The following is a 20,284-nucleotide window of genomic DNA, read 5'->3' as shown; positions in this document are numbered from 1 at the left end:
TCTCAGGGTTAAATTGGCCAAAAAGTGGCACGCAATCTAAGTTAGTTCACCAAAGAAGGTACAGTAACTTAGATGGAGAAAAGGCTAATCCAATCTAGGAAGGGGTTTCCCCAATCTAGCAAATACCCAACTATGCTCACAGCACATCACCTGGGCTGGGAAAGCCCAGCCACTTGTCTTAGCCTTGTGGCTGTGCTATTTTTATCCCATCCCCCTCCACATGATCCTGATTGGGCTATTTTTAGTCCCTTGACTCCCCCTTCTCAAAATCTACTAGCATCCCATCCTGCACACACCCCCAGACCTGCCACCCCTCCCAATCCCACCAGCCTCTCCCTGCATCCCCACAATCCCACCGGCCTCCCCATTACTTACCTTGGACTTCCCATGCTGCTTCTGGCAGTGGTAAACAGCTGTACGTGCCACTCCAAGAAGCAGTGCACAGCTGCATTCACTGCTCCCAGAGTAGGTTGAGATAGCTTAAAGCAAGCAAACTAAACCTAGACCTGGGTGCAGCAAATGCTTATTTACACCCCAGGTGTCACTATAAACCTGTGATATAAGGAAGAACATTTTACAGTGGCCCTATATTACAGCCATTCCCCATGAGGTATGGGCAGGCCAAAATAAAATGATCAATTATTTGTATTTTTGAATCATAGGAACCACATTTCCAAGAAAGAAATAAACCCTTTTACTGACATTCTGACCAATTTCTACAATTATGATGCATACATATTCTACGAAAATACACAAAACAGATTTTTCCTATCCAAAACCACAACTTCTTTTAAAGTGAAATCATATTCAGAACTAAACTGTTCTTTATATTTTGGTAATTGTGGTTTTTATAACAGTGTCTCTTGTCATAGGAATTACCTAAAAGGTTCCAAAGCCCAAAATGAATGGAGATGGGGAAAGGTTGTACTTTTCCAGTATTTAGTACACTTCAAGCTTTTCTTGTACTTGTTCTTTAATAAAAATGCAAATAGATTTCACAAATTTTCATCCTGGGGAAAATGGTTAGCAGTATTCATGGAGGTCAGGTATCTTGAGAACTCACCGTGCTGAGCAAGGAACTCATTAGCTTTTGTTTTGTTTTTCAGACGCTGCAGATGGATGTAAACAAGCTGAATATCACATTGCTTCGGATATTCCGCCAAGGAGTAGCTGCAGCTTTAGGGCTGTTACCTCAGCAAGTTCACATCAACCGACTCATTGTAAGTACCAAGAGCTTCATATAACAAAATGGCCAGGCTATTTGCAATTAAATAAAATTAGCTTTATTGCCATAATGGAAAAGTCCAATAGAATGTGATAGAAAAAGGTCTCCTTTCTAGAGGTTGTTTAATAGTCAAATAGGATGTGATAGAAAATTATATTCCTGTTATGTGGTACTTCAAAAAACTTATAGCAGATTCCCAATTCAATTGTAGGTCATTCTAAAATTATTCGTAGACTAAGTTCTGCAAAATCAAGGGGCAGATCCATGATCTCAGTGACAGGGGTATGGCTGCACCCCCTTCGGAGGTCTGGCACATGCACAGTGAAAAGAGCTCATTGCATGTGTGCAGACAACCAAAGACGGTGTGGCTGCCACCCCTCACTGCGATCCGGGATGCTGGTTAGCTCTCAGACCTCACTGGCATGTCAGTGCAGCACCTGCTGAGAGCTCCACTTGTAGCATGAGTTCTATGAGGTCATTGGTAAGGGGTCGGCCCAGAGTCCCTGCTTTTAGCTCCAGAACCTGCTGCTGTTTGCCTTTCCCCTCTGACTTTCCCACACCTTTGCATTCAAGACAAGGGGAAAGGAAGGAATGAGCAGCACGTAGCCCCAGAGCTCCATGAAAGCAGGGGCTGAGCATCCCTGTCTACTGCTGCATGTTCCCTTGCTTTCTCTTGCTGCTGAATTCAGGCGGGGAGGGGGAGAAAGAAAGATGGGAAAAACAAACAGCATCAGGCTCCAGAGCTGTTTGAAAGCAGGGATTCCAGACAGATCAGCTGGTGAACTCATACAGTTCCCAGCAGAGGAGCTCCCAGCAGAAGGTGTGTTGACATGCCAGTGAGCTGAGAACTCACTGTGCAAGTAGTACAATATCAGAGGGGGGCTGCAACCAGGCTATCATGCCTCCTCTGAATCCACCTCTGATAAAATTCCATTAGCTTCATCCCTGTTTGATTCTACAGTTCATTTTCATGAGAAAAAAATGTATCCTGGGTTTCTTTATGCCTTATCCCCTCAATCTAACTTTCATCTGAACCTCTGTCTTTATAACTTTGTTATTTCTAAGGCACCCCGATTATAGAGGCTGAGTAATTTAAATGTGAGTAATTTATTACATTAATCCTCCTGCCTTGAATTTGGGCTTTAGCAGCATGTGTTCAGGAAGGATCTTGTCATTCTTAAGGTACCACATTAACAGAAGCTGGTCAGACTTTATTTCTAAGGGGGAACAGTAAGGCATTATTTTTTTTTTCAAAAGATGTTCTTTTTCATTTTGAGATCCCCCATGTAAGGTGAATGGTAATGGGACACAGTATGAACCTATCACTTTTGTTGCTTTCCACAGGGCATTTTTGCTATCAAACAAATACCCATATTGTTCCATTATTCCATTAATGTTTCACAGTGAAGGCAAGTTATTTTTTTAATCTTCATGTCAGCTGAACATTAGCAAAGAGGAATGACAGGTTCAGCATAAATGTATTTCCTAGTTCAATGAGATTTTAAATGTCAAAGGGGATAAAAAAATACCTTCACATAATGCCTCTATGTGAGAGGACCACACAAGATGTACAAAAGGGAACATGAGTAGCAATATAGTTCAATCCTTTTTATTTCCTTTAGGAATGCCAACCATTCATAGCAATCTTTCTGTCCTGTACATTAACCAAAATGATAAGGTTATAAGGTTTACACATAGTAAAGTACAATTAAGAGAGAAACTCTCTTTATGCGTCCTAACCTGAGCTAGCAGAGCAAATCACTTAGCAGCTTCCCTGATGGATCCTAAGTAACTGAGAATATGAAACACAGGCCATGACATGTAATTACTGGTTAATTTTGCAATTAATTTAGACTGGATACACATGCAAATTAACTATCATGCCATAAAAGGTCCATCCAGCTATAAAGCCAGAGCTGGAAAAGGTGTACTAACTTTATAGCTGGTTTCTGTTCAGCTTTAGTTTACATGTGTAGCAAGGTATGCCCCTACCACTGGGTTCCCTAAGCTGGTGGGGCTCCCAGGCATAGGATTGCAACATGCTCAGCCCCTGCCAGGAGCCCCATCAGTTGATGTGGCTCCCAGGTACAGGGGAGGGTGAGGGGGCACTATGTACTGCTGGGACTTGGAGTCCTGCAGCTGATGGCACTCTCAGTCCTGGCAGCTTTCCATGCAGTGCCACAGCTGAGTCACACCAGCATCCCCCGTCAGCTGGCCGGACTTTCAGTTGTGGCAGCACATGGATTGCAGCTGCAGCTGAGTCTTGCTAGCTGCTGGACTCTCAGCTGTGGGAGCCTGCTATTTGCTGGTGCAGGGGGAGCCCAGGATGGCAATCCCAGAATCTCCCTACACCAGCAATAAAGCATGACTCGATCTGATTCGGGATCCCATAGTCACACCTCCTGCCATGCATTAGATCTTTTCACATGTTTACCCAATCATCTAGGTTAGGGATAGACATTCAAAAAGCTGAAGCCTGAATTGATTCAATTTTTGCAGGTTAGTCTAACCTGTAAAAATTGAACTGATTTGCTTGTGATGCGGCTGCAGCTGCCAGGTGCTGCACAGAAGAAGGGGCATGGAGGTGGCTGCAGGGCTCAAAGCCCACCAGCACTTCCAAGCCAGCCTGAGCAGCCTGCAACCCAGCCAGTCCTCACTCATGCTGCCAAGCCAGACTGTCACAGAGCCACAGCTGCTGGGAAGGGCCCAGCCTCCATGGTATTAATCTGTGCATTTTCTACATCGGGGTGGCCAACCTGTGGCACAAGTGCCACAATGGCACAGGCCGCCTCTATGTGTGGGCCACAGCAGATCAGGAATGGGCCAGGCAGTGCAGCAACAGATAGGGCAGGAAATAGAGCAGAGCAGGAGATCAGGCAGGAAGCACATAGTAGGGAGCAGCAGAAAAGAGAGATCTGGCAGAAGAATGGAATAGGAGTGGCACTTGGGGAATGTGCAGGGCTAATTTGTGGCACCCCTGCAAAAAGGTTGCCCCCACTGTTCCAAATGGATAAAATAGGGCACAAAAGAAGATATGTAACTTGTCCAAGATCTTATATTTGCTAAGAAGAGTTAAAAAAGTAACTCAAGACCTTATTCCCACTGACTATGCTGTTGCTGCTACATAGGCAGTTCCCTCCGTGCATAGCTGCTTGCGAGATAAACACTAATTTAGCAGAGGTATAAAGTCCCTCCTGTGATCAGAGGGAGGGTCAGTGACAGGCATCATAAAGAGGTGGGGATGCCACTTCATCTACTTACTTTCTCTTCCGTAATCCACCTACTCCCAGAATTTATTATTTTCCCAGAATCATGGCTTCAGTGTCACGGCAGCTGTTCACATGGGTGATTTGATAACTAACCCTTGCCTTGGCACTGTTGTAGGTATTTTCATTTTGCAAAACTCAGCTTGTCTCAGGGATACTGCTCTCTAAAGATACATAGTTTATATATATCCTGGCTGATCACAAGAGAACAAAAAGGGCTGAGTGATGTGCTGCTATAATGTGATAACATAGAGGTAAACACTCACCCACCAAAATACGGAGGACAGAAGGTACATTTAAAGTAATCCTCTTGGAAAGTATGCTGTTAAATCTGATCTCTGTGTGAAGTTATTTTTCTGAATGCAGCGTTATATATTTAAAAATATCGTGATATATTTCTTTCCTCATAGCAATGAAGGAATAAAGCAAAATATCTCTATATCCTGGAGGAAAATATTAAATTTGTCTCAGTTTTAATAAACTTGTCCCTATTCTGTTAACAAAATTGCAAGATAGTGGAACCAGGAGCAGGTTTTTCTCCTATGCTGTCAGAATTGTTTCCAGGCAGACTTTGAGGTCCTTTCAAATTATTGTGCCATCATATGGAACGATATTGCAATAAAACATAAGAATAGCACATCTCACCATGCCTCGTGACTAAAATGTGTTGACACTATATAGCAAAACAACAGCAAACTACTTGTCATTATCCTAAGCATTTTTGCATGAGCAAAATATATAAAGTTGATGACCTGCAGGTAAAAATAATCTATCAACAGTCACCAAGCAAAAGGGAAAAGATAAAACCCATAGCATATTGTATCATCCTGTGAAGACTGAACTGGTTGAAAATGAGAGTCAGTATATACTGTTGAGCAGCCTGTGTATCCTGTTCTGCCACTTTGACAATATGGTGAAGCTTTTGTGGCTAGCAGAAAGAATTCAGGATTCTACAGTTTTATATGATTTTGTCTGATCTGATTTTACTAGGGAAAGAAGAACTGTGTTGAACTATTTGTGTCTCCGGTAAATAGAAAACTAGGAATTTCTGATGCGCTCCCATCTGAAGAGGTGTTGCGTTCACTTAATATCAATGTTTTGCATCAGAGTTTATCCCAGTTTGGAATTACAGAAGTCTCTCCTGAGGTAGGTGATCACTTGTCTATCATATTAGCGTGTATTATAACTTAGGCAAAAGTATTATAATCATTGAATTCTGTGAGCTCAAAGGTTAAAACATTGAAACTGAAGAGAATGTCTAGCTTAAAAACATTACTGTTACAAGACAATAATAAAATAATGCTGTTAGATTCAAAAGAATGCTTGAATGGGCTAAAAATAATCCTTTAGAAACTTTGGTTTTGCATATATGAGTCGACTTGCTTGGAGACTTCTTTTGGAGAAAAAAGATGATAGAGCATCTCATAATTCCCCACTTCAGGTTGGTTTATCAATCTGCTTTGTCCATATAGGTTTTAATTGTATCTTATATGGAAGACTTTTTATACTTACTTTGTTTTTATCTATGTCTCACTGGCTGCATCTACACAAGATGCAGACTGCATAGTTGTTACTGCACAGTCATTTAGTACTTGCATAGCCAAGTACTAAATGAGTGCACAGTAACCAGCATTACTGCACAGTAGCATCTCAACACGGTTGCCTGCTGACACTTACTGTGCTGTAGTAACGTGTCCAACAACACGACTGTGCAGTAGTAATGAGCTGCTGTGCAGTAAGTATCTTGTGTAGATGCGGCCACTCTGTCTTGTGGAAGAGTTTTTTAACTAACCAAATAAGAGATCATTGTTATTGTTATTATTGCTCTTACAACTTTTATTTTTGTATAGTAACATATTTTAAAGAAATAACATCACTATCACCTCCACATTGCTCAAGACATGAGCTTATCTGCTGAGCTGTGTATACTATGGGGGATACCAATTTAAAAATAAAGGAAGGAAATTGGTGAGTTCACATGTGTCAGGCATCAGACTACCATTCTGGATTTTTTTGGTGTCTCAGAGGCCCATACAGCCAGTCAGATCTCTATGGGAGTTCAGATCCGTGAGTCACCTGAAAAAAAAATCATAAACAAACATTATTTTTCCCGTGACAATTTCCATTTTGGCAAGAATATGAATTTAAAAAAAAAGAAGACGTTTTTATTGAAAAAACAAAAACTTGAAAAACCTAAATTTAGCAGCTCTACTCTCTTCCTAAGCAAAGCATTATAGTTCTCAAATCCAAGTCTGTGTATATGCCATAGCTAGTTACATAATGGCTGCTGCTTATAATATCTTGAAAGTTATTGGACAGACATTTTTTCTGGCTGATTTTAAATATTCTACTTCAGTGTAAAATGCTTCAAGACAGATTCAGTCTGAAAATGTAACACCAAGAACAAATTCTCATAAGTACACTTTTATGCATTTCCTATAGGAAGTTACCTGTGCAGAAATGGGAAAGTTCACCCATTTTTGGCAGCTCTAATACTGGGTTAGAGGATCATAAAGTGAAGCTAAGCACTTCCGTGCAAATGTCAGATCTGTTCACTACAGGTCCCATCAAGTATCAGGGCTACATCCTTAAAATACTTTCTTTAAATTAGAATTGCCCTTTGTTGAAGCCTATGAGTTTTACAGTTGTAATAAATATAATTATCTGTTCCAAATAGTGCACTTACCAATAACACTCCAAATAGATATGGGAAGAAAATATATATGAATAATGGATGAATGGAGAAATGATTTCAAGTTTTCAGGGACTGTCTGAAAAATAAAGTGCTGAACTTCTCATCTATGTTATATGAAAAAAAGTATATTTCAATACTCTGGAACTGCTAGGTATTTGCATTTGCTCTCTGTCAATCAGATAAATGTAGCCAAACAGAGGAAACGATTTCAAACAAGATAAGTCCTTGAAGAATGTATAAAACCATGGAGACTGTACTCTATTTTAAAGCTGTTGCAAAACAAGAACCTTATTTTAATATTATGTCTTTTATTCTTGTTTTTAAGTACAAAACTAAGACCCAAATTCTGCAAAGACTTATCCACATGCTAGTTACACATGTAACTAGTCCCATTGACTTCAGTGGAACTATTCATATATGTAAGCTTTTGTCAAAATTGGAGCTGAGAAGACAACTATGTGTAACCTTACTTGCCTGGTTATTAACTCTTCCCTAAATCTGCTCAAAGAATAAAATCAAACCCTACGAAGCAAAAGCAAAACAAACCCAAAAGATAAACTAGGGAAACTCTTCATAGCACAATGTACAAAGACCCTTGCAGCCCTTTGAATAAATATATTCCTACATTCTTTGATTACATTAATTCCTGAACTGATGCTAAATCTATCCTTTCATATGTTACAATGTCTGATCCCTTCAAAGTCTCTAATGCATTTGTCTTAACAATATCCCCGTAAAGTTAGGATGTATTTTCCTCATTTTACATCTGGAAAACTGAGACCTAAGATCATGCAGTAAGTCTGTGGCTGAGCATGAAACTGGGTCCTTGACATCTAGGGGCCAGAGAGGTATCTGTACCAGTGGGTCAGTAAGCAATACATCTTAATCTGTATACTCACGGTAAACTGATGTGAGTATGTCTCTATTGACTTCAGTTGAACTGTGCCACTTACCTGAGGATGAATTGCCCTATAATCAATTTAGGGAGATCAGTATATTTTCAATTAAATCAACTCTGTCTAGACTATCATATGTTAGTCTCTGAGAAATACCTCCTAAGTAAGAACTGATATCCATCCTACCTTTGCTGTGGGAGTACTGACTTTCTAGTGACTTAAAATGGTGTCCTATACATGCATATATTTTTCTGTAACATATAATCAGCCTGTGGAACTTTCTGTGACAAGATGCTGTTGAGTTTAAGAGTTTAGATGATTATAGTAAAGGATTTGATATAGCTGAATAATGAAACTGTTCAGTTACGCTTTCATGTTTCATGGCAATAAGCCAAATAGTAACTGATAGGAAGTGTGGAAGTAAGTACAAAATTTGCCATGGGCAGCTTACACAGGCCTGTACAGAAGTTACGCTTATCACAGGTTAAGTCTGCAAAAAGCTTTCTAAAGCCATAACTGAACAGATATTCATAACACACAGAATGCTTTAAAAATGGTGGATCCTGCTCTAAGTTAACCCTGGATGGATGTGGTATTAAACTAAAGCGCTTTTGGTTAGAGCAATTTATTGAATGTCTGTACCAGTCCCATCCCAAGCCAAGATAGGTTACATTCCACCAGCATCCCAGGGACCTCTTGCTGGGCAACCTGCAAGCCTCAGCCAGTGCTCATTTGCTCTGGGCAAGCACTGGCCCAGCCCTGCTCCCAGGCTGTCAGAGGGGAGACAGACAAAAAAGACTCTGTCTCCTCCCTGCATGGCCTGGCAGTAAGGTGGGGGAACAAAGCCTCTCTGCTGTGTGGATCCGTACAGCCAAGCTGGCAGGCACAGGTCTCCATGTGGCAGAGAGGCTCTATTTCCCCTTTCCTCTTTCTCTGCCACAGTTCCCAGCATGGCAAAAAGCAGTGCAGATCCAAGCTGTAGCTCCTGACTGCAGCTGGGGGAATGGAGCCTCTCTGCCACGTGAATTTCCATCCCCCTCCCCAACATATGGGCATGGGTCTGGGTGGGGGCTGGGCTGGGTCCACATGGGAGAGAGGCTCCACTTCTGCAGCTGCAGCCAGGAGCTGCAGCTTGGGGCTGCACCACTTTTCGCAGCACTGGGAACTGGTGGGGTGGGGGAGGGAAATGGAGCCTCTCTGGCACGCGGATCCCCCCCCACAAGCTTGTGGCCATGATTCCTGGTGTAACCAGACCAGGTCCTCTGCACTCCACTCTGCAGCTGCAGTTCCCGATGCACCGAAAAGCAGTGCAGCCGTGAGCTGCAGCTTCTAGCTGCAGCTGAAGGAATGGAGCCTCTCCACTGCACAGACCCAGCATGAGCCTCACCAAAACAACCCATGCCCGCAAGCTTTGGGGGGGGTGGAATCCACCTGGCAGAGAGGCTCTATTCCCCCAGCTGCATCCAGGAGCTACAGCTTGGAGCTGCACTGCTTTTTGGTATACTGGGAACTGTGGTAGGGAGTAGAGGAGAACAGAGCTTCTCTGCTGGCCCTCACCAAGACCTGAGTCCACGAGCCGTGGGGAGCTCCTTTCCCACTCCTCCAGCAGCTGGCACTGACAGCAGCTATCTGGCAAGGTGGCAGGGCTGGGGAGAGGGGCCACACTGGCCAATCCAGGGTAGGTGGCTTCTCAGCTGGGTTTGGCTTGGCTTGGCATTCTCCTGCAGCCTCCTACGAGGTGTGCAGGAGTGCCCGCAGCCTCCTGGCCTCAGCCACTGCCTCTACAGGCAGGCTCTGAGTCCCCCCACTAACGTGTGTTCTGTTCAGTCCCAACCTAATGTAAAGCGCTTTAAATAAAGCACTATTCATAGAGTGCTTCCACCTCGGGCTTTTTGAGCATCTGTACTTAGCCTAAATGTCTACTACAAGAATTCTTGTGATTGCATTTGAAGCATGTGATACTGACTTCTGTGAGAGACAAGGTTAGATGGACCAATCATAAACTTTAAAGTACGTACAAACCGTAAGTCAGTGCAAGGACAAGTGATCGTAACCCATAGTTTGAATGCATATTATCATCTTGGAAAGACACACTGCTAATCAAGAAAAAACCCAGAGCCACTTGGTGCCCATCAGATCAGGCATGGCACACACAGTATTCTATCTAGACAAGGCAAAAAGCAAGTTACAACCCTACAGAAATCTTCTGCTCATATAGTCAAAAAAAGATTTGCCTCTCCTGAAAACCTGTCTCCATAAAAAAAAAGATACACAAAAATCGCATCTGTTTCACAAAAATGGAGTTGTATACAAGGAAAGAACTAATGTGGAACTTGAAGTGTGCCCTGAAAATTATCATATCCAGGATTGTTTTAGTCTTTCCAAAGCAATTTTGTCATCATGGGCATGTTATTAACCAAATCAGCTACCTTGGGTTGAAATAGAAGTGGTAACTCAGGTTTCAACTTGGGTTAGCCACTTGAGTTTGACTCCAGGCTACTCTACTGGCTTTACCTTGAATTGTTAATCCAATGTACCTCGTCTTCATTGCTATTGTGTAAGCTAAGTTTGCAACATCCCTTCACCCCTTGGTACAAGTCAGTGCCTTCCTTCTCCCATTCCCCTCTGTTACCAAGGATTGATTTTTCATTTTCCTTGTTACTGAGAATGCTTTGCTAGATTTGCCTGTGCCCTGCTTCCCAACATATCTTAGTGAAGGAAAGGTTTATAAAAAAGCTAAATATTTTTCTATGCACACACCTTGCTCCAGTTCAGCTGAACCTAAGAAGACCCCCTATGCACAGGACACGTCTACATCAGATGATAACTGCATGTAGCCCATAACTACTCCACAGTCAGCGTCACAAAAAAGGTGTTTCTCAATGCAACTGTGCAGTAACTCTGGTTACTGTGCAGTTTATCTAAGTACTAAATAACTGCACAGTAATGACTGCACAGTCAGTGTCTTATGTAGGCACAGCCACACCCTCTTAAATCAGTTCAGTAATAGCTTATATTGATTTAAATTATGTTATTTTTTCACTGTCTTAATTGATATAAGTGAGACTTACAAGTGTCCACACAGGAAATAGCATGGTTTTGAACTAAACTGGTTGTTTGTCTGCAAGAAAATCAAAGGTAAATAAGGTTAAAGTATATCTGTCTAAGGCCTGAGCAGCTGCCTAGTTAGCTAAAGAAACGTGTAATGGTTCCCATTAGTTTAATTTAATCATCCACTCCCAGCCTCAAGCTTCAGTGTCTGTAAGAGTTGAGAGGGTTTTTTTACACAGCATCTCTGCTTTTCTGATCCTTAGTATCAGACAAAAGGACGTACCCACAGCTTATCTCTTGAACCTTGACAATTAAACCATTTTAAAATTAACTTAGTAGTTTAGATCCGTGTCTTATCAGTTCTTATGGACTTCATAAGTAAAAGTTCTGAGTTGTTTCAGAAATAATTTTTTATCATGCAAATGAGGTGACTCATCTATGATAACCAGTAGGCCTGCGTGAATGGGGAAGTATTCGATTTGGATTTGGAGATTCGGATCAGCTGGGGAGAGGCAAGCACAGACAGGCAGCTGCAGGTTTTCCCGCAGCTCCTCTGGCTGTGCCTGCCTCTCTCCAGGTGGGGGGAGCTTCAGGAGAAGCCCCCATGGCTACCCTACCCAACCCCAGCCCCTGCCTTGCCACAGACTCCAGGCACTTAAAATAAATAAAAAAAAGTCCCACACTCACCATCTGCAGCAATGGTGATTGGGGCCTCTGGGCGCTCATGGCAGAGCCCCCTGTTCAGTGGAGGGCAGTGGGGGTCAGTGTGGATCACCACCCCCCCTGCTTTGCACCTGCCCCATGGCATGGGTGCAGTGCAGCTCAGCAGGGCACCACGCGTTGTCTGGGAACTAGGGCTGAGCAGTTCCAGGCTCTGGCTGACCCATGGAGCCGCCCCAAGTCCTGGACAGCGTATGGCACCCTGCCAAGCCATGCTGCACCTGTGTCAGGGGGCTGCTGCCGAGTTGGTGCCAGGCGGGGGGGTCATCTCCGCTGCCCTGCACTGCGTGGGTGGGCTCTACCATGAGCCCTCAGAGGCCCCAGTTGCTGCTCCTGCAGCCAGTGAGTGTGGGGCTATTTTTTTTTTTAATTGCTGGGATGCTGGGGCCAGGCAGGGCAACCACTGGGGGTGTGGCTGGGCAGGGGGGGAGATCATGGAGCAGGGGCTGTGCAGGGTGCTCTGCCACATGGTCCTGGAGCCCTCATAGCTGCTGCTACTGCTGATGAGTGCATTTTGGGGGGTTTGGAGGTTTGTTTGTTTGTTTGTTTTTTAATTTGCAGACTGCTGGGGCTGGGCGGGGGGGGCATTGGGGAGTGAGGCTGTGCCGGAGGGCTCTGCCAGGAGGCCCCACAGCCCTTGCTGCAGCCAATGAGTGTGGGGCTTTTTTTAAAAAAGAGCTGGGGGGCTGGGGCTGGGCGAGGGATAGGGCCAGGCAGGGCAACCATGGGGGCTTCTCCCATGGCTCCCCCTGCCCTAGGAGAGGCAGGCACAGGCAAAGGAGCCTCGGGAGAACCTGCAGCTACCCAGTTGTGCCTGCCTCTCCTCAGCTGATCCGAAACTCTTTGAATATTTTCCAAATCAATTCAGAGGATTCATAATAACCAGAACTCCTGCAATTATAATTGCATAAGAGTTTAAATAAAGCGTCTACTGTCCTTAATACCACAGAGCAGGATAAAGTGTGTAGATTTCTTTGGTTAGGGTAAGGAAGTGTTTTGGTGTTCCAAAATGGCATTGCAGTCCGTGTTATCATTACAGCCGCATGACTGTCTTTTTATAGACAATCTCTAGTATTTGGAAATGTTTGGATCTGATTTTCTAAGGGAAAATTAATGAAAACTCTGTCATGGTCAATAAAGATAGTAGATTCAACAACATATGTCAAATTCTATCAGAAAAAGAATCTCTCCTTTGTCACTGTTTTATTAAAAAAGAAAACAATTAAAAGAATTGAAAAAATAAAATAGCACTCAGCTCATATCTGGAGAATCATAGCAGCAGTTCACTAACCCTCTAGGGCAGCTCAGCTGATTTTCTGTATATGCCTTTCATCCAGTTTTCCACTCGGGATGCCTGAAACACAGGAAGGTCATTGGTTAACCTAAAGAGGGTCAAACAGTTAGCTCCTGAGCCAGTGCTGCAGCTGTTCTGCTTGTGGAATTCCCATGGATTTCAATGGGAGCACCGAAAGCAGAGCAGCTGCAATTTTGGGCACTAAGCCAGCATTAGGACCCAGGTCCTGTGCTGTAATTACTTATTAAAACAACTTCCCTACTATGCTGAGGTAGCAAAATTGCACAGACCACTACAAGGCAATGATGAAAGATGTGGAAATATTGTTTAAAATATGTTTAGGAACAGTTTCTGCAACTTACCATTGAAAACTCTTCACATTTCTGAGCATTTCCCTAAACAAAGGACAATCATTTGTTATGCTTTTGCAACCTGAGGACACGTATATTGTTTATAGGGCCAAAATGTGATACCTCATGTGATACTGGTGAGCAATCACCTGCACAAGTACTCTTACTGAATTTAGTGGGGCAAATTGTTTACCACTGTGTATAATAAGTTTCTAGTTGGGTCCAGTGCTGTGGAAGACAGGTATGTCACCGAGAGAATGCTTCTGTTGGAGAGGTTTTCCTTTTTAATACTACTTCTGTGTTCTCTTCTTGATATAAGTCAGTATATGGTAATTTTTTTAAAGCACCTTTAAATTGACCACCCTAACGCATAGGTTTTTATTTTGTGAAACTAATTCATGAATCGCACAGACTAGAAGCAGGAGGAAGCACATCTGTGTTGAAATGAGGGACAGTCAAAGTGAGCTTTTCTGGCAAATGCAGTACAGCAGCTCTTTTTGAACTTTGTCTGTATGTCCAGAAGTCCATCACTGCAAAGTGCATGCAAACACCTCCACTTGAATTCTTTCTGGTCAAAGATTTTTTTGGTGGGGGAGGCTTTTAGGGCTAAAGAGATTAGCAAATGTGTATAGCAGTTGCTTGATTGGGCAAGCTTCCCAGGGCATGGCAAATTCTGAGCATGAGTTACCCCCATTTCTGCTAGATATTCTACTAGCAACATGTTTCCAAATCATGTGAAGACACCGAGGTAGAACAAAAGGCCCTCTGAGTTTGAAAGCTGTCTATCTGTTGCCAATATGAGACAGCTGAATCCTTCTGGTCAACCTCATGACCTTTTTATGTAAACGTCCCCATCATAGACTGTGTCTTCATTGGAAGAAAAGAGAGTAACAAGATAAAAATAGCTGCCTTAAGCTAAAACTCTTAATGAAGACAAGGCAGTGCTACTGGTTTTACACAAGTCAGTTGAGTTAATGCCTAAACAGCTTTTCTGTGCAAGGACAGCGTTCAGAGTTAGGAAATAAGTAGCAAGGACCTGATGAAAATACCTTGTGCTTACTCAATTTGACAGTTGTATTTGAGAAAGGCTATAATAAAAAAGGAAGCAAATAGATTGGGAATTTAGCTCTTCATACTACTATATACAATTTAAGTTCTTTCAAATCTGTTGTTATTTAGGCTTTGCCCTTTGAAACATATAAGTGAAGATTTGCATTATAGAAAGAATATGCAAAATATTTTGAGGGGCATTTTAGCTGAAGAGAGGATACTTGGATCCAAATTTCAGTTAGCTTTTTTTCTATTTGTAAATGTAGTGGCAATCTTATAGCTCACAGACTACCACATTTTTTTTTATTTTAGGAAAGCCAAAATAAATATTATTTAGCTTCTTTAAATGTTATATTCCCCAAAAGCTCTGCAGTTTTCAGCATACACAGCTGCTTTAAAAGTGTAATATCACTGGTAGTCTCTAGGGTTAGGAGATTGCTTTAAACATAATCAGAATTTAATATAAGGTTTTTTTCAGGTTATAGTATCAGGGTTTCTCAGTTATTAATGCATCATGAGATTCAGTTTGCACCTGTTTTCACTTCTGTATAAGGTGTAAATAGTACTTAGGCTTGTGTGTGGGTGTTGTGGGAGGAGACACATAACAGAATGAAAAAGACAGCTTGAGCAATTTCCTCAGCAAATACAAGAGCCCTGCCCTCTTACCTGATGAGCTAGGTAGTTTCCAAGAAAGAATATGAATCTTGTTTGCTTAGTTTAACCCGTTATGTGAGTGGGATATTTACTTTAGCACTTGCTAAGGAGGTCTTAAACCATCTTTCTGTGTGTTAGGATTATTGTGGCAAACGAGTTCAGCCAGTTTGCTTAGCTTAAGTAGATGTTGAACGGGCAGCCGTCAAATGAAGTGCCCTACACTATAGAATACTAACTGTAACAAAACTAAAAACAGGATTAATGCTGGACCAGAACTCTTTAATCTGCATATGCTATGGTATAACATCACCCTTTATTTTTCTTATCCTTTTTTTTTTTTAATAAAGAAAAATGTTTTGCAAGGACAACATGAAGCGGATAAAATATGGAGCAAAGAAGGATTTTATGCAGTTGTCATATTTCTCAGCATCTTTGTCATTTTAGTAACGTGTTTAATGGTAAGTTTATTGTTTTTCCTTGTTTTTTATTAATATATTGTTTACATCATTCTGATGGGTAGAGCCTTTATGTATCCCAAAAGCATTTTCATAAATTAGTCATAAGCTTGGCCACTAAATAACAGTCAGGAACTCTGATAGTGCTGTGAGGCCACAGACAGATGATTAACAGATACATGAATCTTATTATGTTTAGAATGTTTCATTTCTGACATAAAATATTACAATAGGTAAGATAAAGAAATAATGGGCACTTAACTGTGCGTAACAACTTTACTGTAACTTAATTGAGAGCTTCCAGTAACATGATAAACCATTAGAGTGAAGCTTGAAAAAATAGTTTACTAAGCTTGCAGTCAAAGTAAATAGAGACTTCTAGCACATTTTATTTCTTACAAGGTAATTTTATTTTACAAGGTAATAAAGGAGCAATACATTGACATAAAATGTTTTATGCACAGTAATAGTATATTTTAATAATTATATAATATATTAATGTGAAATTTAAAATATTAAATATTGCTCCTCAGTGATTCAAGTAGAGGTAAGTCTGTCAGTTATTTAACTGGTTTTTTGCCATTTAATTTTACGTGTCACATAGTACTGTATGCATTGGTGGATAGTAGATGTCTAGTGTCAGCGCTTGCTACTTCATTCAAAGAAATGAAACTCAACACATTTATACAGCTACTGCCTGCAAATTGACACTGAATGTCCTAAGGGACACTGTCAAATCTTTTTTTCAGTTCATGTTTTAAAGACTATCTGTTACAGTCTCTGAAGCTGACTCCTTCTTCCCCTACCATCTGATATAACTTTGGGCATGACCAAGACTTCTATCTCTGTCCATCCCTCTTTCAAGTTCCCTATATTTAATCTGGGTGATATTTAAGGAAGGGATTCTTCCAGTTGCATCTTCCTCAAGGTGCCAGTTGCATTCCTGCTATCACAGACATGGAGCTTCCTTCTGAATACATCACCCAAATATTTCCATCTTCTTTAATATCTGGTACTTTCTAAGGCATTTGTTTCCAAAGGCATTTTGGTGAATGTCCAAAGCTTTAATTTATTTCCAGCTTTCACACCTGTTTTTTAAGATAGATAGAAATGACATTTAAGTTGAAGATTTGTGATTTGGCTTTTAAATTGCAGGTTTGGGGCAACCAGTTCTTGTTTAGTTTGGTAGAACCTCTCTGAGGTTTGAGAAGTCATATGTATTTTCCAATTTACAAACACCGATTCTGCCATTCAACCCTCTCCCATTATCTCATGAAAAAGACATGGCATTATCAAAGATGGCAGTATAAGTCTGGAAACAAACTTTTGTGGGAGCAGAAATCATAACATCTTAGCCATCATTTCTACAGGCCTCCTCTTTTTACAAGTTCCAGATGCATTTTTTCTGAGTAAACATGAATTTAACCTGTATAAAATGAATGCTTTCATAAACTCAGTAGGTTACAGAGACCTACTATGTATCTTTAAATCTTACATAAAGAGTAATCATCATGCTTTAACTTGATGTGGGCAGTATCAGATTTATGGAGCAGGAGAGTTTATATTTAAAATCCAAAGCTCACAATACCCATCTGATAATAAAATATTACAGCTGGTCATCAGTGATGACCTAACAGTGTCAGTGATTACTTAGGGCATAAAAATGAGGTCAGGTTGGGAGTTATGCTCTTGTACATATGTATTTCTAGATGCCTATTCTTAGAAAGTGTCAAACATGCTATTGTACTAAGATTAGCTTGTAGGCGTAATTTTGGATCTAGATTACCTGAAAGCATTTCTTAAAATAACAAGTGGAAACTGATTAGCATAGTAGCAAACAATAGGTGGTGGAAGGCATTTGAACTTTCTTTGTTAATGCTTTGTTCTATGGAATTCTTATGGAACCTACACAACAAGACAGGCTTTTCTGTTCATGAATTTTTACAAATCGTACTTAACTGCATTATATTACACTTACAGAATATTTCACATTTACAGTCTTTTACATTTTTAATATTTAATGTTACTGGAATATGATGATGAGCAGTCCTCCCTTTTTCATATCTTTGGGACTAGGTGTTTAGCAGAATTTGCAGATTGGAATCTGACAGGCCACACTGTGGGTGCTTCTGCTATGATCTCAAACTTGCAACTTATGTGCTGCTACCCATGCACCTTAGCACCCACGCCTCCCCAGCCCGCAGTGAACAGTAATAAGAAAATAAACACTGACCTACATGGCATAAAATGTATTATGTACTGAATTGCAATATACTGCAATCAGCTACGTGGGCTAAATTCAGATCTGTACATTTTAACTCCTAGAGTACCTTATGTATCTGAATATTTACATCTCCCAGCTCTTATGTCAGAGGAGAGATTTATTGTTAGTAGAAGCCAAAGGGCACTTTTATTGTTGTCCCCATCAGTGGTTCTCGCCATAAATTAATTTCTGCTAGCAGCTTCCATACATCATTGTAATTAGTTAAGCAACTGACTAATTAAGTGCAACTATTTTAAAATATTATTCCAGAGAAAAGATCTCTATGGGCTTTTTTATTATTATTTTGGACAGAAAGAAATAGCAAGGCATTAATTTTGAAAAGCAGTATAATATTGTTTACAACCCCCTCTCCCAAAAACCTGACCTCCATGTCAAAAAATGGTAAAATGCCTGTTTTGGGGTTGATTCTAGTTATAATTAAATTGGAACTTGCCACTTGATATTTTTATAATATACTTATTTTAAATCATGCGGTATATATTTTTTGTCAATTGAATCTTTAAACAGAGAACAGTGGATAACAAAATTTCAGTTTACCACTATAAACTTTCATATGCCTTCCCTATTGGATTTAAAGTATGTGAAACTTTCAGGCTTTTCATAATTTTTATGAATACTTAATGGTAGGAATCTGTACAAATAATGAATAATCTGGCCTCACAAATCACAAATCCAGGAATAAGTGTTCTTTCTAGGAATCCTATTACAGGTATTTCCAAGTAATTAAAGTTTTTTGGGGGACAGTTGATTTTTACTAACATAACTATAATCAAAATAATATTTTTAATGCATAATAAGGATGTCCATATAATAAGTTGAACTGAAATAGCAAAAGGGAGGGAGTTAAAACCAAGGTAGTTATTTCACTCTAGGTTTACAAGTAGGCCAACATTCTGTGAGACTAGCGTAGGGCTTATAAATCCACACTTTCCAGCAAAGATGAGACAGAAGCCTCTGGCAGATGTTCATTTTAAAGGGGCAATATGATCTGATTTATGATCCCAACAATCAGGGGACTGCATGTGCATGGCAGAAGGTACAATTGTGGAACCAGGGATCGGATCCCAATCATGCCATATAGCCAGTGCAGGCAGAGCCTAGGATCATGATGCTGGACTCCCCCTGCACTGGCAAGTAGCAACCAACGAGCTGATCAGTGTTCCCAGCCTCAGGAACACCTCAGAGTCAAGGGCTCCTATGCACCCCTTAGACTGAGAGCCCTGATCAGTGGATGCATGCCACACATGCAATATAAGGCACAATTGGAATGGACCACAAAGTAATTACACATATTTTGTGTAATAACTTTTTGGGGGTTTCCTTGTTGTATTGTGCCATTAATTGCATTAACATGTGGCCAGGTTACTACTTAAGACATGATTAACTGCTTAAGCGTAACATATACCAGGGGACAGAGAGAAAGGTTTTGTTCCCATTAAGTTGAGAGAGCACACAATGGTCTTGATATCTGCAAAAATTAAAAATCTTCCACTTTAGGGTGAATCTATCTTTTTGGTTCTTCTGCACCTTTGTCTTTGTGCATACCATTTATCCTAGTGTTCTGAGACGCCTACCAAGCATAATTTTTTTCCTAGCTCTTATGTCCTTCAATGTGGTCCACATATGCCCAAACTGTGGCACGAACTGTGTCAAGCAATTATGTTTAAATTCACCTTTCGCTAAAATAATTACTTGCATATATTTTTTAGCCACTAGTGCTAGGGTCATATAATTTCTAAACATTTTAAAGTTTGAATGTCTTTTAAATATGCTTTTTGACATGCCCTACTCAGTCCACACTATCTGAGCAAACACTATTAGTTGAAATGTGAAAGAAGGCCAAACATGGTTCTTTAGTCCATTTCTAATTCTGGATAAGAAGTAATTTAGTGGGAAGAGTTTTAGAATAATATTTCAAATACACTTCCTATATAAACATTGGGTTTTGTTTCCTAATTAAGGCTCTGTTCCTACCAAAGAAGGAGGAAATCCTGCTCGTGCCATCTGGTCCCTTAGCTCAAAATGTACTCTTGCCATGTACTAAACAGTCCAGTTTAATGAATGTATTGCTGGTGATTTTGTCAGTTCCCTGGTATACTGAATGTTACAATGAAAAATGAAAGTATAAGATATGATTCACATAAATAGGGTCAGGTAGTGACAGCTCCTTGCATGGATTCCTCCTAGGTGACAGCACTCAAGGGGTTTCACTAATGTAGCAGAATAAGAGTTTGTGAACTTTTGGAAGACGGAAGCACAGCAACACAGCAGGTTGCTCTTGTAATGTGTGTAACAGCCGGAGGAGTCAGGGGGCAGTCTCCAGAGCTGGACTGACTGTGAATTT

General features: G+C 40.9%; 1 protein-coding gene across 1 annotated transcript in view; it reads left to right on the top strand.

The window, feature by feature from the left end:
* The window catches only part of PTPRR (protein tyrosine phosphatase, receptor type R), a 302,767-nt gene that overhangs the window by 142,065 nt on the left and 140,418 nt on the right, over positions 1-20,284 (top strand). The window contains exons 4-6 of the mRNA XM_019514731.1: positions 1,107-1,220; positions 5,482-5,637; positions 15,549-15,659. Coding sequence (XP_019370276.1) covers positions 1,107-1,220; positions 5,482-5,637; positions 15,549-15,659 — 381 coding nt within the window. The remainder of the gene's footprint in view (positions 1-1,106; positions 1,221-5,481; positions 5,638-15,548; positions 15,660-20,284) is intronic.

This window comes from Gavialis gangeticus, unplaced genomic scaffold, assembly GCF_001723915.1.
Source record: "Gavialis gangeticus isolate Ggan-Ray unplaced genomic scaffold, GavGan_comp1, whole genome shotgun sequence".
NCBI lineage: Eukaryota > Metazoa > Chordata > Crocodylia > Gavialidae > Gavialis > Gavialis gangeticus.
The sequence above is the reverse complement of the archived record's forward strand: the minus strand, read 5'-3'. Positions and strand labels throughout refer to the sequence as shown.